The sequence below is a fragment of the Orcinus orca genome, chromosome 11 (assembly GCF_937001465.1).
Source record: "Orcinus orca chromosome 11, mOrcOrc1.1, whole genome shotgun sequence".
Classification (NCBI taxonomy): domain Eukaryota; kingdom Metazoa; phylum Chordata; class Mammalia; order Artiodactyla; family Delphinidae; genus Orcinus; species Orcinus orca.
The window spans coordinates 77,531,813-77,558,892 of record NC_064569.1 but is presented as its reverse complement, the minus strand read 5'-3'; the positions used below and the strand labels follow the sequence as shown (position 1 = coordinate 77,558,892).

General features: G+C 39.4%; 1 protein-coding gene across 3 annotated transcripts in view; it reads left to right on the top strand.

The window, feature by feature from the left end:
* Positions 1-27,080, top strand: part of FGD6 (FYVE, RhoGEF and PH domain containing 6) — a 113,398-nt gene that overhangs the window by 14,624 nt on the left and 71,694 nt on the right. For 2 of the 3 annotated variants that reach the window (XM_049695022.1, XM_033427708.2), the window contains exon 3: positions 24,539-24,692. In XM_049695022.1, coding sequence (XP_049550979.1) covers positions 24,539-24,692 — 154 coding nt within the window. The remainder of the gene's footprint in view (positions 1-24,538; positions 24,693-27,080) is intronic. The other variant, XM_004269531.4, reaches the window with a different exon arrangement.

Below are 27,080 nucleotides of genomic sequence, written 5' to 3'. Positions count from 1 at the left end.
AGGATGACAAAGAGGGCCTTCGTTCTTTTCCTAAGCATTTTTAATTCCTGTAAGGACCTGATAGATAAAGATAATCAGACAATCCATCAGTCTGTGAATGGATTAATCATATTAGTCGGATGTTTGGAACCTAATGAATTTTTGCAGTAGAAATAACCAGAGTAGGAGTTGGGTTCCCAGCCAGCCCACAAGAGCATCGTTAGTATATGAAAAACGCAATGGAAAGTAACAGGAAGTGAGACTGGGACAATAGCATTAAAACAGAACAATAAAGTTAAATAAATCGTTTTTATGACTCTTAAATGCTGGTGTATCCAAAGAGGAAAAGGTTAATGTGTTGATGAGGAAAATATTAAGGGAGGAGGGAACAGGATGAAGAGGTGGAGAAGATGACCTTTGGCTCACCAGTCCTCCAGGTGGTTCAGGGGAATTCCAGATGCAGGCTCCTGTTCAGACATAAGGGGATGAGTATATTCAGATTTCAGGTATTCATAAGTAATGCCTGTGCTTGTATGATACTTTGGTAAGCTTTCTGTGTTCTCCCAGACATTTCTTTTAAATGCATCATCTTTTCCTGCCGTTGCATAGATTAATTTGGTATTTAGGGAAAGCCCTGTATTTAAAAAATAGACATGTTTATATGAGCCTGTTTATTTTAATACTTTATTGAAACTATATTAGGTACAAAGAGAAGGTCGAGTCATGGTACTTTTGGGTGTGGGAAGCTACAAAGCAGTGCTGACCTTTTTATTAAAGACTGAGTTTAAAAGTTAAGTTCAAGAATGAAACTGCCGAATTTCTTCTGGGTGGTATGGAAAAACTACTTTGGTGGTTTGGTCTGGGTCTGGTAATTGTGGATCTGTGGAGGGAAAAGAGTGTTTGCAAGTAGTTTTGACATCAGGCAAAGACAGCCTATCACCGGGGCTATAAAAATTGGGTCTGTAAAATAGACTCTCCGTGGAGTAAAGTACTGTGATAGTATTTCCAGAAAGGACAGCTGTCTTCTGCAGTTTTCATTCAGTTTTCTCATCCCTTCATATTTACATGCATCCATTCTGGTTCCATGTAAGTGTGAATTGGAGTAAGGCTGTATTAGGTGTTATTACCCTTTTATATATAAAGAAACTGAAGCATAGTGGTGGTGACTTCAGGAAAAAGGGGCAAAGATGTAAATGCAACTGGTTTAGTGGTTCTGAGCCGTAACATTCAAGGGTCTGTTTACCAGACTATCCCGTTTATCAAAGTGTTTTGGTTTCTGCTTCAGGAAAGGTAAAATAATAAACACTGAACAAAGCAAGTCAGTTTCCCCTGAATGTTTGGATAAAAAATAAAAGGAAAACAAACACATTTAGCCTTTTTCTGTTTGAAATAATGTAACTGCTTGTTCTTTTAGCTCCTGTGGATTCTGTTGAAAACTTTGTTTACTTAGATCATGTATTTTTTTAAAGTCAGTTTCTTGGTAACATATTTATAACAGTTGATATACTTTGGCATGTTATTATCACTTGAAACATTAGGAATTAAAGTATAGACTTGGTTTTTAATAAACTTAGAATAGCGTGGTTTTGTTTTGTTTTTTTCCCCTTAATCTGATAGGCAGTTCTGATTTGAATTGAATGGCAACTGTAATTTCAAATCCAGGAAAGAAGATATAATGAATAAATAAGGATTAACTGGTAACTGTTTTTTCCCCTCTTTCTGTTGGTCTTTAGATGTATCTACAGTCATAAGTAAACAGAGATTTCAATTTAAATGAGTAGTTTTTTCACTACTTAATTTTTCTTTCAATAGCTCCACTATTAGAAACAGGAGAATAAAGCACAGTTCCTCTCTAACGCTCTGTTAGGTTGCGGGAAGGACTCCGGAGAGGGGAGGGAGGGGTAAATGATGAGATCGTTCACTAGTCCAGGTATGATTTATTTGTTAGCAAAAGTTGGGGTGAAAACATTTAAATGAGGGCCTTTGGGATAGTTTGAAAAATTTGGAAAGTATGTCTTTTAGTGACTTTAGGTCAAATGTAGTCATAGAATCATTAAAGTTTAAAACTAAAGGAGTCATTACAAATCATTCAACCCAACCTCCTCATTCACTGATAAGACCAAGCACAGCAAGATTTGTTGACTTTCCCCACACCACAGAGATGGGAAATTGCAAAACCATGGCTCCAACCTGGTGCTTCAAAATACCACGCCACTTCTAACGCTGCTGTGGAAGCATTACAGAGACAGCAAGATTTAGAAAACTCAAGAGATCTTAGTTGCAAAAAGTTTCAGGATTGCTTGTACCATTGCCTTTTTTTCTCCTGCTATGACAGATATTGTTCCCTCTATCAGGAAGGAGGGCTGCTGCACAGCTGCATATGAGCACAGGATTATATGACTCCTATTTTTTAAACGGTGATTTCAGGGAGGTTGAGTGTTCAAACTAAGCGGAAACTTTCAGCCAACAAATATCTGATGCTGCTAATATATGTTAGTATATGAGTATTTCTTCCCTTCAACTCTCTGATTCTCACCATCAATCCAGTTTTTTCCCCACTTCACCGAAACTTTATTTATCAGACAATATCAAGGATAAGAAATGCTGTTAACATCAGATAGCATGGATTCCATGTTTAATAGTAACAGCTACTATTTACTCCGTATTTCTGACATGCTAGGATCTCTCACAAGAATTATTTAGTCCCTATAATCCTATAAGATAGATATTATCTTCTATTACAGATGAGGAAACTAACACTTTAATGAGGTTTAGTAACTTGCCCAGGGACACACAGCTGATATTTAGATAAACTCAGTATGGAACCAAGTTTTCTGATCCTGAGACATAATGATTTTAAATCAGAACATGTTCATATTATAGAGTTCTGTCTACCCAGGGGACCATGATTGAAAAAATATTACTGTCCCTAATTTGTTCACTGTCTAGAGGGAAGACACGGGGACACCTGCAGTGATATGTATAGAATTTAACGAGCAGTTTCAGAGCAGCATGCAAAAAGAGCTTGTGAATTGGAAAGGTTTTATCATTAGAAAATAGATACTTCAGTCATTGAAAATGGAAGTAATCATGCCATGTTTGCATTTGGTCAGGTTAGTAGTGGTTACTATTAAAAAGTTAAAATGGTTTCTGTCATTTACCAGTTGCATGTGGACATCAATGACACAGAAAAGAATCATGCATGTCTCATATTTCCCCAATGATTTACATGATACTTGCTTTTTTATCTGTTATCCCAGTTCCTCATTTCATTTTCTGTCAAGTACTTTCTGAGCTCTAAAGCACTGTAGTTTAATATTAATTACTATTTATGGATTCTCCAAAGTAAATAATTTTGTAGGGCTGAAATACCTCTTATGATAACATAATATCCTTATTATCTTAATGAAAAATTAGATTTAAGTAATGGTAGGGTTTTTTCCCCAAAGAGGCAGGTGATAATATACTCTCCCTAGTTGAAGATTAGAGGAGGTAGGATTTCTGGAGCCTTTTGAGTTATGAAAGTATAAGACCTGGAAACTGGGCAAGAGAGCACATTCAGGTGGGCTGTAGGTTGAAAGAAATTCTTAGATAAAGCTTTTCTAACATCATTGCTGGGACCGCTGACACGGGTCACAATCACTGACCCTCTCCACCTGCGGGCTGGCAGAATCTACCTCCAAGGGGAAACTGATTGAGATGCTCTTTGTGACTTTTTAATTCAGCATCTATGTTCATCCTGTCTAGGCTCAACTAAACCTGGCTAGTCTTCATTTTAAGCAAATAATGGTATAAATCATATTATAGAAAACATTTAAATTCCTTCTGTGCACATCCTGCTGGAGATTTCAATACTGTGTTGGCATAAAATAATTACAGTGCTTATTTTATAACAGACTTCTCTGAAGCAAGCCTGGTAAAACCTCTACTTGGCTGTTAAAGGTAGATACGTGTAGATGAAAGTACTCAAACTGTATTTCATGTTCAATATCCTATAATTCTAATGTTTAATGAATTTTAAGTTTTTTTCTCTCAATTTAATCCAAATTAAAAATCTACCCAGAAATAGCTACACAATTGGCTTCATCATCAGGATGTTTCATTGTCAAAGGCACGTAAATCAAGTTTTTAGTCTACAAACGTAGATACATATATGTTTCACTGCTCTACATCACATGTTTGCTGCCTCTCCTCTTCTCCATGTTTTATGCTAAAACAGAAGATGGAAAAGGGACAGTGGAGTGGTACTGCTTTGAAGGCTTTTGTTCTAGGAGCCAGCTGAAATCCCATGGCCTCAGTCTGCCACTTTTCCATGACTCTGATGCCCAGAGACTCCTACCTAATGACAGTTGCTTTCAAAGGCGTCTTGTTCTCATGTAGACATAGTGACATTTTAACTGCTAGAGGGATACTTCCAAGTGATTTTATTCCCAAGTGGCTAATCAGTGACTTTAGAGAGAGTTGGGTTTTTAGATTTCATTTTATAGAATTTATATGGAGACTTTTAGTAAAATATAGGTTTTTACTTTTATAGAAATTGATAATCTTAATTTTCCTTTGGATAAACCAGAAACCAAATAGTTACTGTTACCTCTTATTGTTCCCTTCTCTCAGGCTGGTCTCAGCATTTGGAAATTGCAGGAGTGAGGTGGAATCAGACTAGAAGTCAGAGAAATTAAGGACATTAATTTCCTATCCACAAGGAATTTACAATCTGGTTTACTGTTTTTTAATTGAAATTGTTATTGATATAACTGTAGATTCACACGCAGTTGTAAGAAAAACTAGCTATACTTTAGCAAGATTCCCTTACTGGGAACATTTTGCCCAACTATATAGTAAAATAGCACAACCAGGATATTAACAGATACAATCCACTGACCTTACTTAAATATGCTCAGTTTTACTTATACTCAGTGTGTGTATATGTATTTAGTTCTATATAATTTTATCAGGTGTGTAGGTTTGTATATACACAATCACAGTTGAGATACCATACAATCCCATCACCACAAAACTCCTTCTTGTTGCCCTTTTATAACCACACCCACCTCCCACCTACCTCACTCCCCAATCCTTGGCAATCAATACTCATTTCAAAAATGTTATATATAATAGAATCATACAATATGTAACCCTTTGGGATTGGCTTTTTTCATTTAGCATAATTCCTTGGAGATTCATCCATGGTGTTGCATTGCATCAATAGCTCTTTCCTTTCTATTATTGAGTAATATTCCAGTTAAAGGACATCCAGTTAAAGGGCCATTTCCACTGTTTGGCTCTTACAAATAAAGCTATAATGGACATTCATGTAAAGGTGTTTGTGAGAACATATATTTTCATTTCTCTAGGATCAATGCCCAGAGGTACAATTGTAGGTTATATGGTAACTGTATGTTTCGTTTTTAAGAAGCTGCCAAGTTGTTTTCCAGAGTAGCTATGTCGTTTTACTTTCCCACCAGCAATGTGTGAGTGATCCAGTATCTCTGTATCCTCACCAGCACTTGGTGTTTGTCACTTTTTTATTGTAGCCGTTCTGATAGGTGTGTAGTGACATCCCATTATGGTGCAATTTGCATTTCCTTAATGGCTAATGATGTTAAATATCTTTTCATGTGCATATTTGCTATTTGTATTTCTTCTAAGGTGAAATCTGTTTCTTCTGCCCATTTTCTAATGAGAATTCTGGTTTTGTGTTTTAAAGAATTATTTTGTAATTAAGCATCATTTGGTGGCCTATTCCCTGGATGATAAAATTCAAACTCCCTAGCTTAGTATATAAGACTTTTTGTGGTCTGGCCTTTCTAATCTCATGATCTTACCCATTTATATAAGATTGACCAACATTCCTAAACACCCTGTTCCTTTTCATAGTTTTGTTCTACTACCTGACATACCCTTTCCCCCAGACAGATTATCTCTCAACCCTGTAGACCTTATTCAAAAGCTACCTCTCAAGGAGGTCTCCTCTTCCAAAGTAGGAAAGGTAACAAAATACCTCTAGTTCCACCTAGCTACTTATCCATCTACTCAGTTCTATTTTTCTTTCCAGTACTTCCTATTCCTGTCAGTAATATCTATTTATTTATTTGCTCATCTGTCTCACCTACTAGAGTATGGCCTACATGAATGAAAGGCATTTAGTTTTTTTTAATTGAAGTATAGTTGATTTACAATGTTTTATTAGTTTCAGGTATACAGCAAAGTGATTCATTTAAATATATATATTTTTTCAGATTCTTTTCCATTATAGGTTATTACAAGATATTGAATATAGTTCCCTGTGCTATACAGTAAATCCTTGTTGTTTATCTCTTTTATATATAGTAGTGTGTATCTGTTAATCCCAAATTCCTAATTTAGCCCTCCCCACCCCCCAGTCCCATTTCCCCAGTGGTAACCATAAGTTTGTTTTCTATGTCTGTGAGTCTATTTCTGTTTTGGAAATAAGTTTATTTGTATATTTTTTTAGATTGCACATATAAGTGATATCATATGACATTTGTCTTTGTCTAACTTACTTCACTTAGTATGATAATCTCTAGGTCCGTCCATGTTTCTGCAAGTGGCATTATTTCATTCTTTTTTATGGCTGAGTAATATTCCATTGTGTGTGTGTGTATGTGTGTATATACACACACACACACACACACACACACACACACACACACACACCACATCTTCTTTATCCACTCGTCTGTTGATGGGTACTTAGTTTGCTTTCATGTCTTGGCTATTGTAAATAGTGCTGCTGTGAACATTGGGGTGCATGTATCTTTTCAAATTATGGTTTTCTCTGGATATATCCCCAGGAGTAGGATTTCTGCATCATATGGTGACTCTATTTTTAGTTTTTTTTTTTTTTTCTTTTTGCGGTATGCAGGCCTCTCACTGTTGTGGCCTCTCCCGTTGCGGAGCACAGGCTCCGGCCGCGCAGGCTCAGCGGCCATGGCTCATGGGCCCAGCCGCTCCGCGGCATGTGGGATCTTCCCGGACTGGGGCATGAACCCGTGTCCCCTGCATCGGCAGGCGGACTCTCAACCACTGCACCACCAGGGAAGCCCCATTTTTAGTTTTTTAAGGAACCTCCATACTATTCTCCATAGTGGCTGTGCCAATTTACATTCCCACCAACAGTGTAGGAGGGTTCCCTTTTCTCCATATGAGAGGCACTTAATTTTGTTACATTGCTTTATCCCCAGTGCCTAGAACAGTGCTTGGCATACAGTAGGCACACAGTAAATGTTTATTGAAGGACTGAATGAGCAAATGAATTTGTGGATACTTGTGTTGCCACTCCCTTCCATAGCATATTGCCTGGCATATCCTGTTTGTAGCATTATAAAAGTAATAGCTAACATTTACTGTATTGACTGTATACTAAGCAGTACAAGGCACACCTTTCCTTGTTCAATGATTGCACAACACTAACTTATCCTTCTACCATGGCTTTATTAACCTTACTCTTACTGCTCCCTCCAAAAGAGGAAACATGAGGTACATGAAATATAAGAATAAATAGTGTAAGAGATTATAAGCACATTTGTATCCTTGGCCCCAGCACATTCCTGGCACAAGCCAGGTGACCATAGGTGGTCACATCTGAGTAAATAGTTGTCAGGTTATATATTGCTTTTACTTGCGTGAGGTCAGAATCCAGCTGCATTTTGAGTAAACCAGGCTTCCAGAATGCACAGGAAACACCTGTTAATTTTGGAAAGCAATTACACTGATTTGGAGAATTACTGCTGTTCACTAAAACAAAGCTTCCTTGGAGAAGTGGAGTTAAAAGGCCTCACATGCATCTGTCTTTATTAATTACGTAGTGAGCACCCTTCCATGTGATGGATTGGTGACACAGGAAACATTCCAACTCTCATTCCACTAGTCCTTTTATCAAACCTGCAGAAAGAAGCCATGGAATCTAAATTCCCACGTCAATCAAAAGCAGTTTTTAACAATTTCTTAAGTAGTACAGATCTTAAGATCTTCATATGCTATTCAGAAAACACAGACAATTGTATCACTAAAAAAATCAAAGTTTTATAAAACTCTTCTTAGATGAAAGAACTGTCCCTGTGTCTTACATGTAAAACTGAAAGTAAAAATATCTGGGCAGTCTGTAGGTACCTTTGGAGGTAGCAAAAATGCACTAAGATATCCCAAAGTCAAAAGCCTTGTAAAGGGCCTGATGCAGCTTTTTATTTTTTTATTTTTTTTAAGAGCTGTCCACACAAAATTTACTTAAAATTTTAAAACTCAGATAGGTCACAAGTAAAAGGGTAAAGACTTTTGCTTATTACCCGGTTAAGTAGTTCCTACCAGACCCAGACCCAGCTATGCCACAGATAGCAAATATAATTTAAAGAAAAATGCACACACAAACTTACAAAAATTATCCAAAGGCAGCAGGTTCTGAAGGCAAGTCAATACTTGGAAGTGGTTACACATTCTTCAGCTTTAGCTTGAGTGCTGGCTAAAGTCTGCATTGTGTAAAGGATAAAATCCTAAAAAAATAAAAAAAGATAAAACCCACAGTCTTTCTGGCCTAAAAAATCAGAGGCAGAATGTAAGGTATCCATATTTGCTAGAAAATAAGGTTTTTATTTATTTATTTATTTTTATTGATCTTTGCTGTTGTTTTCTTTGTTTTTTAAATTTTTATTTATTTATTTATTCACACACACACTGTATTTTATTTTTACAAGAGATAAATAAACTGACGCCAAGGATTGTAAATGGATGACCACAACAAAAGCAACAATGATTGCAATTACCAAACACGAAACACACTCATACCATGTCATAATATTGACATTCAATACAGTAGTCCTCCACTGTAACAGCTCCTTTACTTTGCAGTGAAAATTGATTTGTATATATATATATATATATTTTTTTTTTAATTGGGTTGAACTTTTTTTTTAAAATTTTATTTATTTATTTTTGCTGTGTTGGGTCTTCGTTTCTGTGCGAGGGCTTTCTCTAGTTGTGGCAAGCGGGGACCGCTCTTCATCGCGGTGCGCGGGCCTCTCACTATCGCGGCCTCTCTTGTTGCAGAGCACAGGCTCCAGATGCGCAGGCTCAGTAGTTGTGGCTCACGGGCCTAGTTGCTCTGCGGCATGTGGGATCCTCCCAGACCAGGGCTCGAACCCGTGTCCCCTGCATTAGCAGGCAGATTCTCAACCACTGCGCGCCACCAGGGAAGCCCCAATTTGTATATTTTTTGATGGAGTTTTTATTTTGATATATATGGGGAAATGCTCAAACGGTTTAGCTACAGAAAACATGTTTTCCCTTATAAGGTGAATTATTCATAAAATTGTCTCAGGATTTGAACATCTGTCTGCTGGAATATATTATTTCAGACTCTTTGCTCCACTGTCTCCAAATAAAGTGTGTTATGAATCCCAGTATGGACTAGTTGGGTATCCAGATGGGAAAGATGTAAGAAAGTTATGAAATCTTTTAGAAAAGTATTAACTTAAGAAAACTCCTTACCTTTATTTAGAATTCTCACTCTGTAACAGGTAAAATCCCATGTCTTAGCTGTTAAGAAGCTAGGTAAAATGTGCTTATGGATTTGCACAGATAACCTGTGAAAGCTATTTAATAGATTACATCTTTCCTCAATGTATTACGTACTGTTTCTAGTTAACAGGTATTTACTGCACGTTGACTGTGTGCTGGGAACCGTATTTGAGGGAGTATAAAAAGAACTCTTAAAATGAAAACTGATATGAAGGTTTTAGTGAAGAATGTAAAATAAAGATCTAGAGGGTTAAAGTTTTCTATGACTATCAAAGAAATGGGTTTTCATCTTAATAAAAATGCATGAAATCTTTTTGTAGGACAAAATTTAAATTCTATAAAAGTAAGAAAATACATCAGCTCTAATAGGTTCAAGAGTTGTTTTGATGGTAAAATGACTTTAAGTACGTTTTTATACCCAGTTATTTGAATAACTGTTGATGCTTTCATACTGTAGGCTAAAATGAGATCTTAGCCATTTTCTGGAATGTGGCTTCATTAGATTGGCCCTCGATGGTAGGAATTCTAAGCCACTTTAATTCATATTGAGCCCTTTCACTGTTAAGAAAGAAAGTATTTTGGTAGGCTCTTCTATAACTCAACAAATTAATGTATTCTCTGCCTACTCATTGAAATTTCGGCCCCAGTAAATATTTCTGCTGGCCTTTCCACTAATGGAAAGTGGAAAAGCTCTGTGGGGTGGATCCATGAGTGAAATCTGAGTATGAACAGAGGTGTTGGAGTTTATAGAAGCCTCCATTTCACTATACTTACCTGATGCTAAGGTAAAAACATTCTTTCTTCCCTGGGTTTGCCTTACAGGGAACTTATCTTTTTCCCTGATAGGGAAACACTAGACACTATAGAAGGTTAGAAGTGTGTTCATTTATAAGCTGTCTACAGGAAACACACTAAAAATCATTGCCGTAATCCACATGTCAGCATGGTCTGATTTTTTTTTGCATTTTGGTGGAGGTCCAGATGAGGATGACTGTCTCCAGTCCATCCTTTCTCTTGCCTTTGACCTTTCCTTCCTAAGTATTAAAAAAAAAATACTGTTTATGAGGAATGCTTGAAATAATTCAGATAAGTAAGCTTGGAGAGGGGAGAATGGGGGTTTTCAATCCTTTACATATTATTATTTTTTAATTATAAAAGGTATATAGAATCCTTTAAAAAAAGTCAAATGTACATAAAGTGAGAAGTAAAATGCTCCCTCCTTTCCCTCTCATTGTCCCCCTACATTCCAGTTGAGAGGAAGGGGTTTTGTTTGTTTGTTTGCTTTTTAATATGGAAAGTTTTAGGATAAATGGAAAGTTTAGGGGTAGTTCATCTCTGTCCCTAGGAGGCTATTGTTATCTTGGAGCTATGTGAGAAAGGCAGAGGCTGTCAGTCCTATTTCCCCCTTGGCAGGAACAGTGTCTTCCTTCTTGCCTGTCACCTCAGTACCTAAAACCAAGCCTAACCCACCAGGAGCTCAGTAAATGGCCAGGGTAACACACATCACAGATGGAAGAGCAGATGACACTTTGTCTTTTTAACCTGCTCCTTATTTTTCTCCTCTTCCCCTCTTTCCTGGTATCTTAATTTCTCCTTACTTCCCTCCCCTCTTCTTTTTTTGTGCTTTTAGCTAATGGCTCAGAGCAGATGATCAGTGTTTTGAAGGGCGGTCTACTAGACTCTTTCTGCTATTTAGTCCCATATGAAAGTCTGTACGGGTACTTGGCTTTACATTGCGAAGTGAAGTTCATATTAGCAAAGAAATCAGCAACTTCATTCCATAAGTGACACTTGCTTCTTATGTCATTCATAGGCCATTTCAGCCTGTTTGGTCTTTGAGGTTGTCATCATTGTGATCATTATGTACCAAAGAGGGATGAAGCTATTTATTTATTTATTTGGCCGCGTGGCATGCGGGATCTTAGTTCCCCGACCAGGGATCGAACCCATGCCTCCAGCAGTGGAAGCACAGAGTCGTAACCACTGGACCACCTGGGAAGTCCAAAGCTAGCTTTTAGAAAGATACTTTAAAAAGTATTTTGAGACCTAGCAGGATACCTTTAAGTCATTTATGTTGGTGATGGAAATTCTTTTATAAACAGGAGACTGTATTGTGATAGGCGTGAAACCACTATTATTCTGAGCTTTGGATCTTAACTGTACAGGTAGTAAGCTACCACAAAGAAGCAGTGAAATTAAACATGGAAGCCCAGGAGTGACCTGCAAAACCACAGCTCACATGATCTCACTGCAGGAGTTCTTTACTCAGACGTGTGCACTGGAGGAGTTCTTTACTCAGAAGTGTGCGCTGGTGATGAGCTGTTTCACATGACTGATAATGCAGAAGCTTCTCTCTGCTGTCTTTTTTGCTACAAGTCTAGACTTTTAAGTGTCTAGAATACTAATTTATTTTTTTTAGTATTAAAGATGACCCCCTAAATATATATATGAGGAGAAAGAGAGTACACACGGCAAGTGAGCTTTCTATGTCTCAGGCATTGTTAGAGCATTATTTGTATTAATTCATTTAATCCTCATAAAGCCCTGTCAGGTGGGCATTATGATTATCCCCATTTTATGGATGAGGAAATGAAGGCATAGTGAGGTTAAGAGTCACTTAGCTAGTAAGTGGCTGAGCTAAGATTCAAACAGGCAGTTTTGCTCCAAAGCAGAGCGTTTCTAGCATCTACTTCTAGAAGTGTATGAAACTATGATGAAATGTTTGTGACCCTGTTAGAAGTGAATCTGTTTATTTCACTTCTTGAATGCATGTTTATTTTTACTTCCCTTCTTGAATGCATGTTTATTTTTACTTCCCTTCCGTATTCTCTGACTCTGGCTTTAGAAGATTGGGTAACAAGTTTGACAGAAATGTTGTGATTTTTTTTTCCAATCAAGGCAGCTAAAGATGAGCAAGGAGCTGGTCAACAGTGTAACTAGTGGAAAGATACACTGATGCTAAGAGTGGAGGACAAAACGCATGTCCTTTCCTGATCCTGTCTGCAGCCTCTCAGTCTTGGAAAAATGGACGTGTATTCCCAGTGTACTCTGAGAAAGAAATGGGTTCCATATGGGTCTTTGCGGTTGTTGATGATTCATAGCGGTATAGAGTAGACCTTTAAGACAGTTATTTTGTGGATAGTGCCTGAGGAAGAGAAATGGTAAATAGAATTGTTCATGTATGCTTTTATTTATTTATTTATTTTAAATTTATTTATTTATTTTTTGGCTGCGTTGGGTCTTCGTTGCTGCGTGCGGGCTTTCTCTAGTTGTGGCAAGTGGGGGCTACTCTTCGTTGCAGTGCACAGGCTTCTCATTGCGGTGGCTTCTCTTGTTGTGGAGCATGGGCCCTAGAGCGCGTGGGCTTCAGTAGTTGTGGCGCTTGGGCTCAGTAGTTGTGGCTCACGGGCTCTAGAGTGCAGGCTTGGTAGTTGTGATGCCCAGGCTTAGTTGCTCTGCGGCATGTGGGATCTTCCTGGACCAGGGCTCAAACCCGTGTCCCCTGCACTGGCAGGCAGATTCTTAACCACTGTGCCACCAGGGAAGTTCCCACATATGGTTTTAAATAAGGAAATGGACTGATTTATTCATGAGCGATAGTTTAACCTTCCCCTCTCTAGCTACTTATGGGCTCCCAAGAAGCCTACTATCTTTTTCCCCCATGTCGGTGGGAAATCCGAATTACAGGTTGTGGTTCCTGTTAGAAAATGGGAACATTCAAGTAGGCTTGGATAAAATAAGATCAAGGACTCTAAGCAGATGTCCTTTTGGTTTAACTACTGGTTTCCTTGTTAATTCCCCACTATTTTATTATAGTGGAGTCTATATGTAATGTAACATTTAATTTGGTGTAACATGGACTATGTCATATTTCTGTAACACATAACAGTAATACCTTTAACTTGAGAATGGCTTGAGTTTATCCAGGCAGAGTCTGTTTAGATGTATATGCAAAGTATAATTAGGTATTCATGAAGCTCAGTTCATATACCCTTCGATATGATTTCTCAGGATAATCCTGTTAGAAACCACCAGTGTACCTGCTTTGTACTTAAGGATCCCAGAAAATGGCACCCTCTTTGGTGGTTGTTTTAATTATGTCCTATTCACTCTGTTGGTGAGGGAGGGTTGAGGATGGTCAAACACATGACACTGGACAGATGAGATTGATAGCAGTTTGTCAGTCACACACACCTTAGGGGAGGAGGACATAGCATGCCACACAGGGCCACATGGAGGTTGCACTTGGGGACAGAGGGAACCACCAGGGGCTGTAGTAGGCAGACTTTGTAGTATCAAGAGGGTGAGGTGACCCTTAGTTTCCAGGGGAGGATGTGATTGACTAGTTTGACTAATTCCACACATTGGCAAGGAATTAAAATCTTCTACTCAGGGATAAGCCAGAGCAGTCCCTGTGGTAAGGAAGGTTGTTTGGCTTGGGGACCTTATCTGAGGGAGCAGAGCGGGAAGAGCAGCTTGTAGTTAGGCCCGTTGGGCCCTCTTGGTTTTCCCCAGATGTCAAGGCAGAACACCATAGTGGTTTCATACTGAGTCACAATCAAGAGCATGGGCAGAGGGCCTGGTCATATTTTCCAAAAGTCTCACCACCTTTTCAGTGATTTAGGATTATGATGAAGAGACATTAGCAGAAGCAATGTGGTGTGTGATGATTGACACAATGATGGACACAAAAACACATGGCCACCCTGTTAGAGATGGTAGTCAGAGGGGGAGCTGTTCATCTCTTCCTACTCGCCACCCACTCTCACTCCCCTAGCCTAACTCCCCCGCTAGGTTCCCTGCTCTAGTGTTAGAACTTGATGAAGCCAAGGGGAGGGGTTGGGTTTGGATCCCCAGCTCCCTTCATGGATGGATGGTGTCTCTTCTGTCTTGCCTGCTTGCCAGCCATGTTAGCAGTAGGAACCTCTTTCTAACTAGTGAATCTCCAACTTCTCATCACACAGAAATGCACTCGCCTCTCGCCCGTCATCACCCTCCACATCACTTCCATTCCTACCTCCAAGCCTTTGCTCACAGTATTTCCCCTCCAGTCCTCTCCCACTTAGGAGGCCTTTGCTCCTCCCTTCATTCACTGGAGTCCTCTCTCCCAAGTGCCTGTACCCTGCCATGTCTCTGACTGCCCCAGTCTGCATGGGCTACTTCTTTCTCTGGTTCTGTAGCCCTTAGTGCCTGTGCACTGCCTTTAGCATTTAGCATACACTTACTTTTAGTTGTTCTCTTTTTAGAAAATGGTCCCTGCCTTTACCCTACTTACTGTGGTTATACTGATTCCTTTTGCCTTTATCAGTTTAAGAAAGTCAATTAGCAGGTGAAAAGAAAAGCAACCAATAGCATTTACAGTTTGAACATTATCTATGACTAATTCTAGTAGATTATCTTCATCCAACCCCTAAAAAATGATGCATAATAAGTCCACAGTAAATATTTATTGAAATAAATGGCATAGTAGTTTTATATCTATTAAATATTATAAAATATATATGTGAAAATATATGTATATAGGTACAATAAATGTGTGTGTGTGTGTCTGAATATGAAGTGTCTGCGTGTATTCATCCCAACCTCATTATTTCTAGTGGCCTTTATTTGGTCTGGTACTAATGAGTTACACATTACATAATGAGGGGGTAAAGGGAAGAAATGATGTTGGGTCAATATCTCTAACTTTATTTAAACATTAAAAATTTTTTTCAACAAAATAAATACCATCTTTGCCACAATGAGAAAAGTGGATTGGGAACCTGCTATACATTTTACTTGGAGGCAATACTTAGCTCAGTAGAATGCTTTTCTATTTGTATTACAAATTTCTATCTATCTTTCTTGAAGAGCATTTTAAAGAATCATTCCTCAACCCCCCTAAGAAAGCAAAATTGCTGGTAATTAAATGTTTGGTACTTATTTTAGCTAGTCCTTGTTTCAGTAGGCATGTTTATAACAAGTTATTCCACTGTGGCTAGGAACAGCTCAGGCTCTAACCAGATACCTCCCAGCTGAGCCTGAGGGGCAGGAGGGTCTGTTGGATTGTGATTGGCCTTGGGCTCCTTCTTTGTCCTTAAGATTGGACCAGGAACCCTGGAGGGCATGATCCTTACAGGCCAGGAGTTCTGCCACAATCCAGACAGCACTGTGGGAGATGCCTAATAGCATGGTGCTGTTTACTGTGGTCTCCTCAACAGTTGTGTGGTTACTCTGTGGCCCCTACAGACTGTTGAACAATCCCTTTACAACATCTTTTTCTCTTTTTAAAGCTGTCAACTGGCTAGCCAGAAGGTCAGTCCTCCTACCTATTATCTAGAGACTCATGCTAATGGCTTTCCTAAATAAGCCCCTACAGGCTGTAAGGGAAGGCATAGTCTATGTAACTTTCCCACATAAGAAGTAGTTAAAAGGGAAAAAATAAAGGCAATCTTGAATATGTGCAGACACCTGGGACTTCCCTGGTGGTCCAGTGGTTAAGACTCTGTGCTTCCACTGCAGAGGACACGGGTTCGATATCTGGTCGGGGAATTAAGATCCAGGCCAGGAATTCTACAACCCTGACAGCACTGTGGCATGGTTAAAAAAAAAAAAAAAAGTGCAGAAATCTAAACCTGGGGTGTGGGGAGAAAGGAACAGGAGTTTCTCTTTTTCTTCCTTACTTCCTTTTCTTTCTCTTTTTTTTTCTAAATATAATTCTCATCTCCCTGTGAAGAAATAAGCTATCTCTAAAGAGTTGGTGCTCTGAACCGTCTTTTATAAAACTTTTCAAAGTTTCTGAGTTTGTGGGATGTGTGTGTGTGTGTGTGTGTGTGTTGTCTTTGAAAAAGTAAATAGAAATGTTTTCATCGTAAAAGCACCAAAGGGTAAATAATGAAGTCTCTGTCTTATCTCAGACCATGGTCTCAGAGGCAACCATTGTTATCACTTTCTTCTGACTCTTTCTAGAGATATCTATCAGCATATTTGTGTTGCCCTGCCTGTGTGTCTACATTTTATATGCATACATATATATGTATATACACATATGCACACATATATATGTGTGTTTTTCCTTTTTACACAGATGGATACACACTGCTATGTGCCTTGACTTTTTAATCTAGCAGTATTCTTGGAGAGCAACCTGTATCATTGTACATAGACCTATTTCATTTTTTAAACAGCTGTTTAGTAATTCATTGTATGGATGTGCCCAATTTATTTAACCAGTCTCCTATTAATGGCCATTGATGGAAACTCCTTTTAAAACTGCTTATTTGTCCTTAAACCTTACTGACTCTAAAATCTGCTTACATAAAGTGGGTGTGAACATCTGGGTAGGTTCTCTTCTACTTTAAGGAATTTTGAATTCCATTTGGTTTTTAACCAGTTTTCAGAGTTTTTCTTCGATGACTGTATTTTAAATAGCAGCCTCAGGTACTTATCCTGGTTTTGTTTTTGTCAGTAGAGTACAATTTTAAGAATCCTAGTAATAAATGCATTTCTGGGGAAAGGGATGGTAATGGTATTTATAAGGGTAGAAGTTGCCCCTGTAAAATTAAGCAGGCCTGTTTTTCAAAGTTCATCACTAAAGCCTGGTTTTCCTTCCTACAGAGTCACCCAAAACCAGGTTTTTTGTTGTTGGTGGTGGTGTTTTTTATTTGTTTTGTTTTGTTTTTTTCCAAAGCCAGTTTTAAAATAATCCTCTAGTCTATATTTCAGGGTATACTGGATATTTTTCTGTGTTTTCTCTTTTTGAAGCCATAGAACTGCAGCTTGCTAGTTTTAAAGGCTTGGTGGTTAACACCTCTAAAATTAATGAAACAATGAGTAAAAACACTAATTGTGTACATTTTACACTGCAAGTTTTGTTTTTGTTTTTACACTTATTTTTGGTAACAAATTCCTGCTGTGCTATCCCTTATTTTAGTGATTTTATTTATTTGTATTGTGTGTGGTTTTTTTTTTTAGATTTTTTTTTTTTTTTTTTAGTGTGAACCATTTTTTTTAAAGTCTTTGAATTTGTTACAATATTGCTTCTGTTTTATGTTTTGATATTTTGGCCGTGGGGCATGTGGGATCTTAGCTCCCTGACCATGGATCGAACCTGTACACCCTGCATTGGAAGGCGAAGTCTTAACCACTGGACAGCTAGGGAAGTCCCTATTCTGTGGTTATTAATCAAAATGTTTAATTCCAAAAAGTTAATATACGTTAAATTATATATTTTTTTATTGAAATCAAGATAATAAAATCATTAAGTTTTTAAATTAAAGTTTGCCCTAAACCTTAGGCACTCTAAGATACTGGGGTGAGGGGGTGGAGGGAAGGGGGGTGGGGATTTCTGCTCTTCAGCTGTTGTAACATCATCCATCTATAGTCTTACATATTATGGAAGCATCAGTGTTTATTTTTAGTCAAGGCAGCTAGTAATGGAGAAGACCTATCAGATGATTTGGTTTACCTCTCAGCACAGAGGGTCACACTTGATAAACCTGATTTTTGTTGAAGTAGATAAGTTTGTTTCAGACTCTGTGTTATTTCTTGGCTTTTATGTTCTGTCACCCTGGCTCTGCATGGACTTAAAATAATTATGTGGGCTTCCCTGGTGGCGCAGTGGTTAAGAATCCCCCTGCCAATGCAGGGGACACGGGTTCGAGCCCTGGTCCGGGGAGATCCCACATGCCGCGGAACAACTAAGCCTGTGCACCACAACTGAGCCTGCGCTCTAGAGCCCGCGAACCACAACTGCTGAGCCCGTGTACCACAACTACTGAAGCCCGTGCGCCTAGAGCCCGTGTTCCACAACAAGAGAAGCCACCGCTCGCCACAACTAGAGAAAGCCCATGTGCAGCAACGAAGACCCAACGCAGCCAAGAATAAAATAAATAAAGTAAAAATAAATTAAAAATTAATAGTAATAATTATGCAAGATCCTGTGTTTGGAAAATGTAAAAACATGACATGAATATATGAGTCTCACTTTATTAGAGGATGAAAATGCCTGTGTAGGGCTGATTCCCAAGTTGTGCCATGTTTCCTGAAAGAAGTAGAGAGAAAATTTGCTTATTTTAGGGGTAGTTCCTAGGAAAATCATGTGAGTAGGCAGTAGAGAAAATTCCACATGTACTGCATAATTGAGAAGAGGACCTGAAAATAAGAAGAGGAATGGTTTTTAAATTGTTTTTTGTTGATTTGATGCATGGTTTTCAACCTGACACTGGAATCTGCAGTTCCATAAGGGAATTGAAGTAAAAGAGTAAAAAGTTTTCTGGGGAAACTAAATAGAAACAATTTTCCAGTGAAAATTGTAAACCTATTTTATATACTTGGCATATTATAATACAGAACTTATTTTTAAATTTTTTTTGCTAATTTTTCCATGGAGTGTTGTTCATCCTTCAAGTTTTCCTTGGTAGTTTTTCCTACTCATTCTGTGATAAACATGAAAGCAGCCAAAGGAAACATGTAATCACCAAGTCATAATGAGACAGCATTTGCAAAAGAATTTTGACATCCTGAGGACTAGCAGGTTCTGTTCAGTTTGGTCCAGGAGTAGAAAGAAGAGGTGGAGAGAGATGCCAGAAGTTTAGATTTATATGTTGTGACTTGGAAATGAGAAAGAAACTTTGAAGGTGAGAATACTGGAATGAACTTCTTTCTTCACATTTGGGAGGAATTAAATGGAGCTCAGAATAAAATCACAGGCAAGAGAGGAAAAAGATAACTGGATTTGTCAACAACTGAGAACAGGCTTCAGTGCTTTGAATGCATTCTTCAGTTAACTTTGCTCCCCTTTTCCTTTTTGTGCCATCCTTGGCCTCTTTCCTCCCCTTGCTGGACTCTTTAATTTAATAGAGTTTCACAAGTTGAACCTGGCAACTTTTATGCCTGGCTTGGCACTGTGAAGGTTTTATGTTCCTAAAAACTCTTCGAGGAAATGGATTATTTTTTAAAAGACAGTTTCTTTTGAAAATGAGATCATCCTTGATGTGACATCTAACCTGAAATAGAAATTGATGTACTTCCAGTGTAAGATGTGCTGTTTATATATAGAAAATAACATAAGTAATTTTTGGGACTTCCCTGGTGGCGCAGTGGTTGAGAATTGGCCGGGCAGTGCGGGGGACATTGGTTTGATCCCTGGTCTGGGAATATCCCACATGCCACAGAGCAGCTGAGCCTGCATGCCACAACTACTGAGCCCATGTGCCGCAAGTACTAAAGCCCGCGCGCCTAGAACCCTCGCTCTGCAACAAGAGAAGCCACCGCAATGAGAGGCCCGTGTACCGCAACGAAGAGTAGCCCCCGCTCACTGCAACTAGAGAAAGCCCGTGCGCAGCAGGGAAGACCCAATGCAGCCAAAAATAAATAAAATTAAATCTTTTGAAAAAGAAAGTAACATAAGTAATTTTTTAAAAAAGTGATGGCAGTAAATAATCATCACTCCAAATGCAAGGATCCTTGGCATGTGGAATTGAAGGAACAGTTGCCTAATGAGTAGAATTTTTTTTTTTTTTTTTTTTTTTTTTTTTTTTTTTTGCGGTATGCGGGCCTCTCACTGTTGTGGCCTCTCCCGTTGCGGAGCACAGGCTCCAGACGGGCAGGTTCAGCGGCCACGGCTCACGGGCCCAGCCGCTCCACGGCATATGGGATCCTCCCAGACCGGGGCACGAACCCATGTCCCCTGCATCAGCAGGCGGACTCCCAACCACTGCGCCACCAGGGAAGCCCATGAGTAGAAATTTACTTCTGGCTTTACTTGTCTCTGTTTTTATCCCCGTGTACTTGGAAAAAATAGTATTTTTTGGAAACCAGGCTTCTTCCCTGTTAGAAGCAAATCTGACTTGGAAAGGATGGGCTGGGGAAGGAGAACCCAGTTTTGGCTCTTTCTGGTTGTTGTTGCAGCTTACTGTCCTCTACTTCATTTATCAAATTATGTAATAACTAGGCAGGAAAGTGTGCAGGAAACACTATGTCCTGTTCCTTTAACCCTAAAAGTAGACTGTATTAGGATTTATCTTCTGACAGTGGGAAGGAAGTGTAAGGAATGGAGGAGCGGCATAGGTAAAGAATCCATGTTTCATTATCAGGAATCTAAAATTATTAGATGGCTTAGAAGGCGGTTCACGGTTATATGGGAAAATAGATTAATCAACAGGTTTTTTCTGTTTAATTATTTAGAGCTGAACATGTATGTGGATACTAGGTACCGTCTTTCCTGATTTTATTGCTGACCCCTTTATCTTTCCTTTAAAATCAGATCCTTTGTTGACATATTTCTGTTTCGATTGATGTCACCCTCATTTTGCTGGTGACTGTTCACGAAACCTCGAAGGAAGACTCGAGTTTCTCCCCCTCCTCTTTACCCTAGCTCTGGTGATTTTTCTTCTTCTTACATACAACCCTTCCTCTCAATTCCTGATGTAGCCACCCTGGCGCAGGCTGCCTGCACTATTGAAATTAACTCCTAGATCTTCCTCCACTTCTGTCACTGTGCCTACCTCCATTTCACCCTTAGTTCATTGGTTTTGGGTTAATACTCTTAAAACCGCATTTTGCTGTACTCACTTTCCTCCCTCCTAAGCTTGAGAAATCATAATTGGTTTCTACTGTTTACCATTCAGGTATGTGGGGAGCTCCTTTAGCTTCCACTTAAGCTGTGAGATCATCAAGGTGATCTCACTGATGCTAATAAACAAGGATATCCTTTCCTCTGGTTGGTGGGGGGTGGGGTGGAAGGTGCTGTGCTTACAAAGCTTGACTGACCGAGGAGGTGCCCTTCTCATCTCTGTTGGCACTAACAAGAAAGAAGTATGGTAGTGACAAGCTTGGAGGTATAGTAAGGAAATCTTTGAGGTCTACTGGAAGATTTGAGTCTCCTTGTTGAAGACCTACAAGATGAGTATAAACACCTTAGCTATTGTTCATGCTCCTTGACAGCCTGGCACCTGTCGTCTTCTCCAAGCTTGTTTTCTATTAATTACTTACAGGAGATTCCACTTGTAGCCAAAATGTTTTTGTTTTGTGAATACCAACATTCCCACTTCTACACCATTGATTATGATGTCCAGATGTCCCTTCTCCTTTAAACCATACAGTTTTTCCAGTATTCCCCCCCAAACCCTTCTTTGTGATCACCACTACCATATATACTATTGGAAGTTCTGAAATATAATACACATTGGTTTCTAATATCATTTTGTTCATTCAGTAAAAATTTGTTGTGTGCCTATTACATATCAAGTAGTATGCTGGGGATTCAACTGAAAAAGAGAATTTCCTTGTCCTTGGGAGTTTACATTTTCATGAGAGAAACAAATATACCACTGAGTAAGATCACGCAGGATTGAGAAAAGCCAGGTAAACTAAATTGTGATAGGGAGGGGGCAGTCAGGGAAGGTTTTCTGTAGGTAAGCGATTTTCAGAACTAAAATCTCGCAAAGTTTTATGGCGGTATGTTTTGATCCATGTTTTTAATATTGAAAGCTTATTTATTTATTTATTTGTCCCCTTGTTCTTAACTGTTAACTTTTGTAAACATGTATATCCCTAAATGGATGTGGCAACTAACTGGTTACTATCTTCTTAATAATAGCTCTCCGAATGTTGATCCAGGAAACACCTCTCAGCGCTCTTTAGACAAAATAAACCTACATTTCCTCACAGGTGCCACAGCCCTATTACTGATTATTCGAAATTTTTACACTGTTGAGTCCAAAAGAGCTCACAGATGGGCTGATCCAAAAAATCAAATTACTGGGGTTTTGTTACAACCAGATTCTGATTCAGTGGGGTGGGACAGGGACTGAGGTTTTATTTTTCTAAAAAGCTTCCTGGTGATGCTGAAGCTGCTAATAGATTGAATATGTTTTGAGTAGCAGAGTTTCAGAGTATCTCTTTAGAGTTGAAGAGATAAAGAATTAAGATAAAAACAGGTTGAAGGTATATTTTCTTCTATTTATATGGATGGATCCTGCAGTCTGTACATCCTAACTCTCATTTACTGTCAGTCATCTAAATCAACTAATTTCCCAGCTGGGTTGGGCTCCTATCCCTGAACCCAGAGACAAGCGAATCTTGCCAGTGATTTGACTAGAAAGCTTCTGTTCTCCACCCCCCCCAACCCCACCCCAGGGGTGAGTCTTCTCCATGTCATGGGGAGCTATGATAAGATATGCACCCACCTAACTGAGGTTGTGATATGATTCCCTGAGGCCCTCAGCCACTGAGTAATAGGAAACCCCATCTTTACCAGAAGGAAGTGTTCCTTTTGGCATTCTGCCTCCATCCAACTAGTTTGTGTAACTGTCAGCCTCCAGGAATGGCTTCTGAGGCGAGTCTGTATCCTACAATGTGTAATCAGGAACTGGAAGAAAATTTATCTTCAGCTTTTAAGATTCCCAGTAGAAATTCTCATAACTTGTAGGAAGCTTGGCAGTTGAGTGACCTGCCCATGACCTGAGAAAGGAACCTGCTAGAGTGAAATGCAACTGTCTCTTTATTCTGCCTGAGTATTTCCCCTGACGATTTTCTGTGGATCTTTTCCTGACTCTTCTATTCTGCAGGTATTCTTTCTTTCTTTATTTTTGGCTGCATTGGGTCTTTGTTGCCGCCAACGGGCTTTCTCTAGTTTTGGCGAGCGGGGGCTACTCTTCGTTGCAGTGTGCGGGCTTCTCATTGTCATGGCTTCTCTTGTTGTGGAGCACGGGCTCTAGGCGCGTGGGCTTCAGCAGTTGTGGCACGTGGGCTCAGTAGTTGTGGCTCACGGGCTGTAGAACGCAGGCTCAGTAGTTGTGGCACATGGGCTTTGTTGCTCCACAGCATGTGGGAGCTTCCCGGCCCAGGGCGCAAACCTGTGTCCCCTGCATTGGCAGGCGGATTATTAACCACAGCGCCACCAGGGAAGTCCTCTGCAGGTATTCTTGTTGACTGCAGACAGGAAAGCAGTTGCTACAGGCAACTTGTTCCTGACTCTTTACAACTAAAGCTAGAAAGAATTATTTCTGTTGCCTTTCTTGGGAACTTTCCTATGGAATTTCCCCCCACAGATTGGACTGCAACAGTGGCTTTTAGATTCAAGAGATCTAAAAAATGTTAGATCTGAGAAATGTTGTTGATGACAAGCTGGCAAGAAGCAGTTGGTAAATGGCCTGGTACAGGGGTTTTCAAACTTTAGCCTGTATCACTTAGGGGTCCTGCACCTCTAGGGTTTCTGATTTAGCAGGTCTAGAGTAAACTGGAGAATTTGTGCCCATCCTCATTCCTTCCCATGTCTTGTGATGTGCTTACATGAAAGGCAATTGGTGATAACCAGAGAGATGGGCATGGGCACATGTCCACAATAGTACATTATGATCATCATCATTACCTCCCAGTCCTTGTAGATTTGTTACTTGCTTTAAAAAAAAAAACAAAAGCAAACCACTGAGGCCCAAAGAAGCAGCACCTCTTCTAATGTTGGAATATGAACATGGTTGGTAACCCAGCTCACCTCCTGTGAGGCTTTTTGGTTTGTGCTAGTAGAGACCTGATTGTCTAGAGTTAAGGGATAGGTTGGGGGCAGCTGGGAAACTTGCTCCTTACCCACCTTCCTATCACAGAAATACATGTTGGTTTTTTTAATTTTTAAAATTTATATAATTTTTAAAGGTCACTTTCCATCTATAGTTACTACAAAACATTTGGCTATATTCCACGTGTTGTATAATACATTTGAGTCTATTTTACACCCAATATATTGTACCTGCCCCCTGCCACTAGTAACCACTAGTTTGTTCTCTGTATCTGTGAGTCTGCTTCTTTTATGTTACATTCACTAGTTTTTTGTAAAAATGCATGTTTTTCAAGATGATCCATTTTAAACCCAAAAGTAATTTGGGTTTTGGACAACTGAGATAGGGAAAGGGAAGGGAGAGTTTTGTTGATCTGACCCTTTTTATCCCTCCAAATCCCTTAGATGTGCCTTGCTTACATCACATAGTTTGTTTTTGGTAGCATTCCTTGTTCTCAAAGGTGACTAATGAGATGCTCTCTATTGCAGCAGTTCTGGAGCATCCCAGGAGGGACCCAATGATCTGGACCTTCATCTTAGTGACCTTCCTTCAGATGAAGAGGAAGTCATCAACAGTTCTGATGAAGACAATGTCAGCTCTGCTTCTAGTAAAGGGGAGCCTGACCTGCTGGAAGATAAACAAGTATGTTGTTGGTAACTCAGAAGTAATATTTATTAACATGATAGGCATAAAATCCCTGTTCTAAATGTTCTGAAGTTAGATTGCAGTGATGGTTGCACAACCCTGAATATATTAAAAACCATTGAATTATACATTTTAGAAGTGCAAAAATATATTGTATGGAATGCAAATTATATCTCAATAAAGGTATTAAAGAAAATTAAAAATCCTGATAAAGGGAAAATGATAGTGCTAAGTGGAAGATTAGTACAGAGTCATGCATATCATGTAGTCCTATGTACATCAGCCCAGGATGGGCCACAAATGTGGCTTTAGCCAACTAATAACTCAAGGAAAGAAGGTGATAGCAGTTTCTAAAAGAAGAAGTCTTTGGTGTAGAAGCATAGGAAGAGACCTTCTTCTGTAACTTCTTTGATTTTCAATTTCTCAGTTTATACAATGGGACTGTAATGTTGTTCTGAGGCTCAAACAGGTTAATAGTTGCCAAAACACTTCGTAAGTCAAGGAAGTTTATGCACATTAAACATGTATAGGGCTTCCCTGGTGGCGCAGTGGTTAAGAATCTGCCTGCCAATGCAGGGGACACGGGTTTGAGCCCTGGTCCGGGAATATCCCACATGCCGCAGAGCAACTAAGCCCGTGCACCACAACTACTGAGTCTGCACTCTAGAGCCCACGAGCCACAACTACTGAGCCTGCGTGCCACAACTACTGAAGCCCGTGCACCCTAGAGCCCGTGCTCCGCAATAAGAGAAGCCACTGCAACGAGAAGCCTGCACACCACAACCAAGAGTAGCCCTTGCTCGCTGCAACTAGAGAAAGCCCTTGCACAGCAACGAAGACCTAATGCAGGCAAAAATAAATTAAAAATAAATAAATTAATTAATTAAAAAAAAACATGTATAATATACTTCTATAATTGTGTTTGTGGTAGGTTGTATTAGTTTCCTAGGGAAGTCGTCACAAACTACCACAAACCGAGTGGCTTGAAAACAGAAATATATTGTTTAACAGCTCTGGAGATCAGAATTCCAAAATCAACATGTCGGCAAGGCCATGCTCTCTCTGAAACCTGTAAGGGAGAATCTTTTCTTTCCTCTTCCTTGTAGTTTGCTGGCAGTCCTTGGAGTTCCTTGGCTTATAGCCACAGCACTTCAGTCTCTGCCTCCATCGTCACGTGGTGTGCTCCCTTCATGTGTGTGTGTCTGTGTCTCCTCTTCTTGTAAGGACAACAATCAGATTAGATTAGGTGCCCACCATAGTCCAATATGACCTCATTTTAACTTACTGATTACATCTGAAACAGCCCTGTTTCCAAATAAGGCCACATTCTGAGGTCCTGGGGGTTAAGACTTGAACATTTATTTTGGAGGGACATAATTCAAACCATAACAGGTACTATATTCCATGGACATATAATGGGCATATTACTGATATGTGTCTAGATGCCAGTAACATTCCGTCGTGAAAGTGCCAGACTCAGTCTTAGTAGGAGGAGAAAAGAAAGAAGATGTGCTGCTGTGCCCTTGTCTTAACTTTGTGAAGGAAAAGCAAGCTGATGTTCAAAAAGTTATTCCTGGAAAGATAAAAGTACCACCATTAAAGGAAGAAAATTACCCCTGCACCACACCTGTGTGTCTGTGCTTATCTATGTGCAGGTTATTACATTGAATCTTCAAAATCATCCTAGGATATAGATCTAACATATGTACTGTTTTTCTCCTTTTCACATGAAGAAAAGGAGTTTATAACTTGCCTTGTGCAAGTAACTTGCCTTGGAACCTCCTGAAGTGAGGTTTTTAACCAAAATCTGTCTCTGCTAATAACTTGGTGTAAGTCCCAGAATCTGAATGATTTTTTTTGTTTGTTTGTTTTTAAATATTTATTTATTTATTTGGCTGCGCCTGGTCTTAGTTGCAGCACGTGGGATCTTTAGTTGAGGCATGCGGGAACTTTAGTTGTGGCGCATGGATCTTTTAGTTGCACCCTGCGGGATCTTTAGTTGCAGCCTGCGGGATCTTTTGTTGTGGCATGTAGGCTCCTAGTTGCGGCATGCAGGATCTAGTTCCCTGACCAGGAATCGAACCCGGGCCCCCTGCATTGGGAGCACAGAGTCTTAGCCACTGGACCACCAGGGAAGTCCCCAGAATCTGACTGATGTTGATGGAACATGTTTGGGGTGGGGGTGAATAGCCATGCTAATTTTTTTTTTTTCTCCAAGTTTTTAGTTTTATATTTTTTGGTCTTTACTTTCAGTGCTTAATAAATGATTGTTTAAAAATGAGATCTATTCATTCTGCTTCATTGTGGTTAGAATATCACCACTGTTCACCCCTCCTAAATATTGACTTCCCTGCCTTTTTTACCCCCAAATTTTCTTTGTAAAAT